We start from the raw sequence: 10,476 nt of genomic DNA on the forward strand, positions 1-10,476 counted from the left end.
TCTCTATCCGTCCGTCCGTCCGTCTGTTCTGTCTGTCTATCTATCTACTCTGTCTAGTTTGTAAGTCGCTTTGAATAATAGCGTCTAAATGACTAAATGTAAATGTCTACCTACCTATCTACCTACTTACCTACCTACCTACCTACCTACTTACCTACCTACCTACCTACCTACCTACCTTATCTACTTACCTACCTACCTACCTACTTACCTACCTACCTACCTACCTACCTACCTACCTTTCTCTCTCTCTCTCTCTCTCTCTCTCTCTCTCTCTCTGTCTCTCTCTCTCTCTCTCTCTCTCTCTCTCTCTCTATCTTACAAAGTACACAAAACACAGCATCTCCACTAAAATGATCAAACATTGGTGTTTTTAAAAACATCATTATTATATGCTACGCGTCTTCCAGTGTGACTAAGGTTGTGGTCTGCTACCCAGGTGCCATCATGCTGGACCTGGATCAGACCACACTACCTGGCATCGCCCACCTGCTGGTGGAAACTATGATCATCTCGGACCAGATCAGAGCTGAAGATCGAGCCAACGTGCTGAGAGCCCTGCTGCTCAAACACAGGTTAGTGGAGTTCACACGTCAATATTCCAAACAACGCTCATATCGATCCTCTCGGCTGTGGATGCCAATGTCATTTGTCACAACAGCTGCGTCTATTGGTTTCCTGCTAAGTGAGGTGATTTGGTTACATAACAGAGGTTTTTCATGTATTTTTATAGTCATAGTGGACAAACGCGATTTTGTTCAATCCAAAGATGTAAAAAATGTCACGATTTACTAAGCCTACCACATTTCAAGTTCAAATTATTAAATTTTTCAGTGAAATACAAAATGAAATATAGAGATATAGTTTTGGAGAGAATGTGATTTTTCCCCTAAAAATATTCATTTAATTGCTGCAAATTGGACATTGAAGCTGCTCGCCGGTGGCATTTGTGGTCAGCTATTGGCGTTGACTGTGCCAAGCTTAAAACATGATGAAGAGTCAAAAACTAGTTGCAGGACACGTAAGCCTTTGGTGATTAAACCTGTCCGCGGCATTTCCCATCATCTCAAATGCAGCAAAATCCCTACATTATAAAAGATGTCTTTCTAATATGGAAAAATGACATCAAGGTGAAATTCTATAAGTTAGCTCATTAGCGACTCGATCCTTTTTCAAGTTTTTGGGAAGGTTTTCAAACACAGTCCATTATTTCATGTCACACCTTGCGTCTTTGTTTTTCTCGTGTGTTTGCGGACCTTTCAGTGAGCAGTTTGGCTGGAGCGTAACGTAACTTCAAACCAGCCGTAACAAGCTCGCCGCGTGATGAAATAATCACCCGCGTGTAACGGAGCCGGGCGGGATAAACATTCTTTAACCTGCAAATGAACGATTGGTTTATTCTAGAAAATAACAAAGGCATCTATTAATTCATCTGGCGGTGGATTTTTCGACCGGGAGCTCGTATTCTGTTTAAATATTCCCTGATGTTATCTAGCCACATGTTGCTTTTCCCTCATCTCGAGCATTTTTTACTGATTGCTTTGGCTTGTTTTCCTGCAAGGGAACGGGGGATATGGGTTTTGGCTTGGTGTGCAGTTCACATCTTGAAAGCTTGACATGTTGGGTTCTGTGTTTGCTTTGCAAATATTGAAAGCGAAGATGGAAAGTTGCCCCTTTGGATGAGATAAGCAAGGCAATCGGCGTCCCCGTGGAGCCAAATCAACACAAGAATACGATTATTTGTCTCACAGAGCAGAACTAATATACTCACGGGTTGACAGGTTTAACAACATTTTCAAGATTAATAAAGATCAGAGGAGGTTGGACGCGTTCAACGTTCTCACGTGAAAAATGGCTTTTCAGATTTAAAAATGGGCTTTTTCTTGTGCAGTCACCCCAACGACGAGAAAGAAGGCCTTTTCCATCGGAACCATTCTGTCACCAGTCTCGGCAGCTTCCGTCACAACCACAATCATGTTCATGACACAAGCCTGCCTCTGGTGTCTCAGGACCACGTGGAGATGCACGACAGAAAAGCGGCAGAACATGACAAAGAGGTGTGAAGTTGTTTATGAGTTTTAATTCTTTAAGTGTTGTTCACTCAAAACTAAAATTTCTCACATTGTTTATTTACCTCTTAAATATTTTGAGACATGTTTTTTGTTCATACAATGGAAGTTAATTGGATGGATTCGGTGTTAAGTGGTTTTCAACGTTTCTCAAAATATCTCCTTTTGTGTTCTGTAGAAGAAAGAAAGTCATACAGGTATGGAATGACATGAGAGTGAAAAGTTATTTAGATTTTTGTGTAAACTATATATCTTGTGGGGAGAGAACGGTTTCAAAGCAACAACTTAAACAAACGTTAATGCGCATGCACGCATTTGCGGTCCAAACTTAACTTCCGGTACACATCTGAAAAGAAAGTTCCTGTAGATTATTTCTGATAACAAGCAAAAGAAAATAACAAGTGAATACATTAGATAGCAAGTTAGAAGTATCTCTAGCCGGTATTATTTTGGGTTAACAGTAGAAGAACTGTTACTTGGCTAAACTTAAATGCTACAAAGTAACACAACCTATTCAACAAATTGTTTACTAAATGCAATTATTATACAATAAAATATGAATATAAATGAAATAAAATAGGTATATTATTAGCCAGTGATTAACAAACACAACTGGAAGTGAACTTCGGCCAGGAGCGTGCGTATATAAAAAGGTTCTATAAGTTAAGCTTTCGGGTACGAATTTGCATCGGTTTGACATCGATTGACTTTAACACAGAAAGATACCAACCTGCAATTTTATGTTTTAAACAGAGGTGGCGATCAAGAGGCAAAAGTTGGATTACATCTTAAAAACATATACAAAATAAATGTTTATATTTTGTCTAGAAATGTTGGCTCTATATTAGGGAGTTTGTAGTACTCTTAGCTGCGTTTAACACATTTTATCGTGTTTATATTCATTCTGCAGTAACTGCGTCTGAGTCTGGTTGTGTTAATGTTTGGATCATGTCAAGCTGTTCTTCCACATGTGCCGGATTAGACTTTATAATGACTTTACAGGTGCTTCTAGTTAAACTCTTGATACATTAGCTGTGAAACGTTGACTGTTCCCCATGGTTTAAAATGTTGGCAAGTTCCAAACAGCCCATGTTTAAAGTAAAGACGTGCTGCGTTAAATTTAAGTGAAGTGATTTACCATTTGGTTTTGACTGTCACCTGGATCCGTCGATTTACATTCAGGCTCTTTTATACTCAACAGTGGGTCATTAACATTCATGAAAACATCTTGAACCCCCAAAAACTGACACAGTCATGGAGCGAGCGAAGCAATGCATGCGCTGTCTGTCAAAGCTTTAGGCCGATGTGAGATGTTAAAATAGCACTAACCACTTTCTCCTGTCGACAAAAGAAAAACCTCCACCCAGTTCCAGCTGACTCTCACGCCGCTGCCAGATCTCTAAAACTCCTGGCAAAGATTCCCAAGGATGCCGAGGCAACCGTGGTCTTAGTGGGTAAGCTAAGAAGCGCTTTGTTCCAGTGTTTGTTGTTTCCAGGTCCAAAGATGATGTTGAGTCATCGTTTTAGAGTTTCCAGTAATGCCTCAGTTAGATGAATACTTTATGATTTGTGATGTATTTACAGTCGGTCCCCCGCGGGGCTCGATTTTTACAGCAGTTCAAATGTGTTTTAAGGTTGCGTCGAGTTCCTGGAGAAGCCTGCGATGGCGTTTGTCAGGCTGAACGAAGCCGTCCTGCTGGAGTCTGTTCTGGAAGTCCCCGTCCCGGTTCGATTCATCTTTGTGCTGCTGGGTCCCACGCAGACCAACATGGACTACCACGAGATTGGACGCTCCTTCTCCACCCTCATGTCTGATAAGGTTCATACACAATGTCAGTCTCAGGGGTTTGTGGGTATTAGAGGCAAAACCAAAGCCAGAGGAAGCAAGAAGTGAGATTTAGGGAATAGTTCACCCAAAAATTTTAACCGAAACAAACCTGTGAAATATAGCAACACCTCAATAACTAAATTACATTGGCTCTCACGTGTCTTGTGCCAAAATATCATGAGACATGTCAGAACAAAGTTAAACGCTGTGGCGTTGCGTTGTTCAGCGTCCCACAGCTTAAAGCGGTCTGAATGCATCAAAGCAACTGTTTCAAATCGTGCTTAAAAGGCCTTTACATGAATAAGAGCGTGATTATATAATGTAACGCTAGACAAAGGATGCGTTAACGTTGACTGCCCTACTAAAAATATGCGTGGTTTTCTCACACATCTTTTGTTTTGCTCTTTTTTGGATTACTTTTATAATGGACGCATGGAGCAAGTGACGTTTATTTACAATCTAAAAATAATAGACTGAGGACTTCCTTTAAAAATGACATGAAACTTTGGTATGTCTTCGGGACAACGGGCTGATGGTCCTTGAAGTTTCAGGACTGCACCTCCTGCTTATAAATGGTCTGCTGAAACTTTGGAACATTATGACGCCACAACACCATTGTCTTTCTCATCCTTTCACAGAACTTTCACGAGGTGGCGTACTTTGCAGATGACCGGCAGGACCTGCTCAATGGCATCAATGAGTTCCTAGACTGCAGTATTGTGATTCCACCCTCAGACGTCGAGGGAAAAGACCTGCTGAAGACCGTGGCTTCCTTCCAGAAACAGATGCTTCGCAAACGCAAAGAGAGAGAGCATAAAAAATGCGGCAGTACTGTGACGGGAAATGAGCAGGAGACAAAAGGTGAGCTGTCTTGTGTCTTGTGGGGATTTGCAGGGAACCTGTATAACAAATTCCCGAGCACGGTAAACCACTAAATGCGTAAAAAGATTTCAGAAAGTACGTTGAAAATACTGATTCTTACAAGAGTAAAACATCACAGTATTTGAAATATCAATCCCTAATGCTTCCTGCTCTCAAAGCACTTTTCTTTGGATGTTGATGTGTTGGTTTTGTGGTAAATTACTCTGTAGATGTGAGTACGGATGAACAAACGGAGGAGGACCAGTTTGACGTCGACCCTCTCAAGCGCTCTGGGATTCCATTTGGCGGTCTGTTCCACGACATCCGGAGACGTTACCCGCGCTACATAAGTGACCTGAAGGACGCCGTGGACACACAATGCCTCGCTGCTGTCATTTTTATCTATTTCGCTGCTCTTTCGCCCACCATCACATTCGGAGGTTTATTAGGCGAGTGAGACTCTTTGTGTGATGTCAGAACTTGACGAATTATTCTCAATGTTTTGTTCAACACCATGCTGTACATGCTGTAGGTGAGAAGACGCAAGGCATGATGGGAGTCTCTGAGCTCATCATCTCCACGGCAACCGTGGGAGTCCTATTTTCCTTGTTAGCGGGGCAGCCGTTACTCATTATTGGCTTTTCTGGACCCCTTTTGGTCTTTGAGGAAGCTTTTTATAAGGTGCTTTTACTTTTCACGGTCATGTACTGTAGTGTCTGTAAAAAACATATATTCTTTTATTTGTTTTGCAATTTTTTTACGTAACTTCATTGTTTTTGAGCATCCCATGCCATTAGTGTTGTTTTTAAATAGTAACTTAACTGATATGCTGTCTTGTTTTCAGTTCTGCCAGGCGCAGGGCTTTGAGTATCTCACGGGCCGAGTGTGGATCGGGTTCTGGCTCATCTTTATAGTTCTGGTGATAGTGGCGGCTGAGGGGAGCTTCCTCGTACGCTACATCTCCCCTTTCACACAAGAGATCTTTGCCTTTCTCATCTCCCTCATTTTTATCTATGAAACCTTCTCCAAGCTCATAAAGGTACAGCGCTGACAACAATATGATACTAAACGCAAGAATATACAGCAGGCCGTGTAAAAAACTAAGAGACCATTTCAAAGACGAGAACCATGTGTTTAGGTCAAATGATCATTTTTGTTTCATTTTGTGAACGACTAATAATATTTCTCACAAATATCAATTCTAAATTTTTCATAAAAAAATATCAAATCATTTATTTGTATACAATGAAAACTGGAGAAACGGGTGAAGACAAAAGGAAAGGTGGTCTGTATTTCTTCAGACCTCAAATACTGCCAAAAAACAATGTTTACTTTTAATGAATACAATTTTGATTATTTTGGACTTTTTTAAAGTGATAACCTGGATTTCTATCACAGTTTTCATGTGTTTAGTCATACTGGCAGTCTTTCACGTCGCTTTTGGATGATTTTGTCACTCCTGAGGTTTCACAGTGGACTGGAATGACCACAATACACCTAGAAATGCTCATTTAAATAACATTTGGAATGGCCTCTTAATCTTTTCCACGGCTGTATAAATAGATATATACATATATATATATACAATGGGTATACACTAATCGAAAAACAAAATGCATTAATGAACACTGATAGCCTACTGGTTCGTATTCCTCTTCATGCTGCGTATAACTGATAACAAAATATATTTTGTTAGACCTACTCTTTCAAACATTGGCGTGATTTTTTATTTCTGATGAGAGAAACAATACGAGGAATAAATCATTAATTATCACTGGCTTTTCTGGCACATTACTGGCAAGTTATAAGCTATTTCTGATCATGCAATTGTTTTTTATTTTCAGGTCTTTCAAGAACACCCTCTGCAGAAAAGCTATCCCACCACTTCCGTATTCAATGCATTCCCACCCAGAATCTCTTCTCCGGAGGTCGATGGGATTGAGGAGCCCATTCTCAACCAGCCCAACACGGCCCTGCTCTCACTGGTGCTCATGATGGGAACCTTCTTTGTGGCCTTCTTTCTCAGAAAGTTCAGGAATAGCAGGTTCCTCGGTGGAAAGGTTCATTTCATTTTATTTATTTATTTGATAAGTGAACCATTGAGGTTGATGATCTTTTACAACAGAGACTTGGTCAAGCTAACGCACTGCAAACAAAACCCTCTTGGTTTTGATTTTTAATCAGTATTCTTTTCTTCTTTCTTTATTGATGCTCTTGTACAGTAGTTGATATGGTAGAGCATCAAGGGTCAAGGGTTCGATCCCTGGTTACACACATGCTAATAAAATGTACAGCTTGCTATGCACTGTAAGTCCCTTTGGATAGAAGCATTTGCCAAATGCGGAAATGTAAGATTTTATGTAGCGTAGAGTATTGGAAAATGGTTTTCTAGCTGTAAGCATAAACCACACAAATTATATTTTCTCCAATACAACTTTCTATATAAAATTCATGTAAGGTTTACGACACAAATTGTTCTACAAGCTATTCTTTTTTCTATTTTATCAGGCCAGAAGAATCATTGGAGATTTTGGGATCCCAATCTCTATCCTGATCTCTGTGCTGGTGGATATCTCCATCCCTGACACATACACGCAGGTAAGCGCACCCTTAAATTCGCTCCATGTCTCTCATGTGCAGTATATTAACACAAAGGAACTTCTCTGCCAATTTATTAAGTACTCGGCTGTAATTGGAGGCAGGTTTATTCCGAGCCTGTGTTACAGTTACAGTGTGGTTGACTTGGCAGACTGCCGGAAGCAATGAATCCTGGGATCTCTGGGATGTAGGCGCTTGTGTTTCTTGTGGTTGCAGAAGCTGAACGTCCCCTCTGGATTCTCGGTCACGTCTCCGGACAAGCGAGGCTGGTTTATTAGCCCGCTCGGAGATAAACAGCCTTTCCCCATCTGGATGATGGGCGCCTCGGTGATACCGGCCCTGCTTGTTTTTATCCTCATTTTTATGGAGACTCAGATCACCACGTGAGTATAGCTAACAGTGTGATTGTTAAACGTTCCCTTATACTAAATAATGAAATAAATAAATGTGAAAAATGTGTATCGTCCTTTACAGCCTGATAGTGAGCAAGAAGGAGCGGCGTTTGATGAAGGGTTCAGGTTTTCATTTGGACCTCCTGCTCATCGTGATTTTAGGAGCTTTCTGTCCGCTGTTCGGTCTGCCCTGGCTGACCGCCGCTACCGTACGCTCCGTGACTCACGTGAATGCTCTGACGGTCATGAGTAAAGCTACGGCCCCTGGAGAAAAGCCCATGATCCAGGAGGTCAAAGAGCAAAGGGTGACAGGAATGTGTGTGGCTATACTAGTGGGTAAGAAATCAAATTTACTAGATAAATATCTCAATGTAATAGCATTTGTAAAATTACAACGTTTCAAACTAGTAAGTTTACAAAATTGTGAATTTATGAATTTCTGATACATTATGCTTAAGTGAACATTTATTTTAGTAGTATGCGATTTTCAGGAAAAATAACTTTCCAAAAGACAAAATTACGACACAAAAATATGAGATGTTTACAAACCAAAACTCACAGTAATGTATTGATTCAAAACACTTTAAATTCTAAAGATTTGTGAAAAATCATAAACAATCATAACAAACAAATTTGAAAGTGGGGGGGGGGCACGAGTGGTTTCTGTTTTATAAGATGCTGTTAGCAATGCCAAGGTCATTGGACTTTATCAATATACTGATAAATGCCAAATAAAGGTTTTATTATTAGCTTCAAACTGTGCACCTTAAAATCACTGATGCCTCAAATGTCTTACAGATTGATTAAAAGCAATTGTTATTGGCTTACAGTAGTATTCATGCAATACATAGTTTTTGGGGTCATGTCTTAGATTTGAATATTTTCTATAGAATAAAACACAATTCTTGAATCAGGAAATCTTTCAATAACTCTGTCTCTTCTGTCTCCTGCATTCAGGTTTGTCTATAGTTATGACTGATGTGCTGCGTCACATTCCTCTGGCTGTGCTGTTTGGTATATTTTTGTACATGGGCGTCACGTCTCTTACTGGTATCCAGCTATATGAGAGAATCACGCTGATGGTCACGCCTGCTAAACATCACCCTGACCACACCTTTGTCACCAAGGTAACCGCATCCCAGTCATTATAGGTAGTAATAATGGTATTAACTGATACATCTGTGTTTGATTTCCACACAATATATGCTACTACCAGAACTTTATTGAAGTGCCACCGGGTGGCGCACATTTTCCTATGTAAACTTCTTTTAGCAATTTCTTTTGCTAAACAAAAAGTTAAAAATGAATCTTGCTTGAGATGTTAAGGGAATACTTGTAGGATTTTAAAGTATTTTAAACTTAGGTCACGTTGAAAAAGGAATATCTAAGATTCTGCACATTTGTGAGCATGTCTTAATGTTTTCTTCATCCATGGAAGCACACGTGATCGGTCACAGAATCTGCCGTGAGGTTTTGGACATACTTTCTGTACTTCATGCCAGATGAAGTGCACGCTGTTATTCTGGTGTTTTAACACATTTGCAATTGTTACAGCGCAAAAACAAAAAAACCTCACTGTAATTCAAAGCCTGATTCATTTCACACACAGGTGAAGACGTGGCGTATGAACATGTTCACCATCATTCAGTTGCTGTGTATCATCTTGCTGTGGGTGGTGAAGTCGACTGTAGCGTCCTTGGCCTTTCCCTTTATCCTGATCATGACCGTACCTCTGAGAAGACTCATCCTGACCAGAATCTTTGCGGAGAGAGAGCTCGCTGCGGTATGATCTCTAAATTTACGTGTATGCATTTGATAGATGACTTAATCCAAAGCAACTATAATTATTATATATTATTATATTATATTAATAATATTATATTATTATTATTATTAGTGTGTATGCGTATTGCTGAATTGCAATAAAAAAAATCCACCAATGTGACATTCTTTCAATTCATTTAAATTGGATTCGGAGAGCATTTGTTTTCAAACTGTTGTCTATCATTGTTATCATTTTCCGGAGTTAAAAGGTTGTGGTTTATCTTGCAGCTGGATGCTGATGAAGACACGCCTAATTTTGACGAAGACGGTCGAGACGAATACAATGAAATCCACATGCTCGTCTAGACACAGAACAGCTCGACTCCTCAATGACACAAGCCACCAAATACACAATACTGTCCAGAGGTGTAAAGAACTGCACTGCCCTCTTTCACCATTATTTCATGTGTGTTTAAACATTTGAAATCATTCAGTCTAAATATGGATTTTTTCTCATTTCATTTGTATTCCTTTTGCTGTAATGTTCTACTTTATAAGCGCCCTACATCTTCGCTGCTTCCCAGGGACGTCTGAAATTAAATGCGTGACCTGTCTGTTTCAATGTTTGAGCTGCAAACTGCAATGACACCGAGACTAATGCGGTTTTTATATTAGATGGTAAACTTTCCCCTGTTCATCTTGTACTGTACTGTATGTCAGCTATTGACCTGAATGGCACAGAAGCACGACCTCTCGGTTAGTTTCTTTATCGAACAGCAGCGCAGTTCCTTTAGATGTGTTGTGTGCACTAGCAAAAGACGTTTATGTCTCATGGATGAAGGTGCTGTTAGTAATTCATCTGATTGTTTTATGGAACAGCCTGTGACTGTAAGGACGAGTGAATCCTTTGGATGCTGCTGTCGAGCCAATGAGATGCTTGTGATGTGCCATTCTGAGGGGCTGG

General features: G+C 40.1%; 1 protein-coding gene across 1 annotated transcript in view; it reads left to right on the forward strand.

Annotated features, from left to right (window-relative positions):
• Positions 1–10,131, forward strand: part of slc4a3 (solute carrier family 4 member 3) — a gene marked incomplete at its 5' end in the record, with an annotated part of 29,506 nt that extends 19,375 nt beyond the window's left edge. The window contains 15 exons of the mRNA XM_079464460.1: positions 440–575; positions 1,892–2,057; positions 3,421–3,523; positions 3,704–3,888; positions 4,536–4,758; positions 4,989–5,207; positions 5,291–5,439; positions 5,603–5,797; positions 6,603–6,818; positions 7,267–7,356; positions 7,573–7,739; positions 7,831–8,084; positions 8,706–8,875; positions 9,358–9,531; positions 9,801–10,131. Of these exons, the coding sequence (XP_079320586.1) occupies positions 440–575; positions 1,892–2,057; positions 3,421–3,523; positions 3,704–3,888; positions 4,536–4,758; positions 4,989–5,207; positions 5,291–5,439; positions 5,603–5,797; positions 6,603–6,818; positions 7,267–7,356; positions 7,573–7,739; positions 7,831–8,084; positions 8,706–8,875; positions 9,358–9,531; positions 9,801–9,878 (2,525 nt within the window). The 3' untranslated portion in view covers positions 9,879–10,131. The remainder of the gene's footprint in view (positions 1–439; positions 576–1,891; positions 2,058–3,420; positions 3,524–3,703; positions 3,889–4,535; positions 4,759–4,988; positions 5,208–5,290; positions 5,440–5,602; positions 5,798–6,602; positions 6,819–7,266; positions 7,357–7,572; positions 7,740–7,830; positions 8,085–8,705; positions 8,876–9,357; positions 9,532–9,800) is intronic.
• Positions 10,132–10,476: the final 345 nt, after the last annotated feature.

The sequence above is a fragment of the Barbatula barbatula genome (genome assembly GCF_947034865.1).
Source record: "Barbatula barbatula genome assembly, chromosome: 9".
NCBI classification, from domain to species: domain Eukaryota; kingdom Metazoa; phylum Chordata; class Actinopteri; order Cypriniformes; family Nemacheilidae; genus Barbatula; species Barbatula barbatula.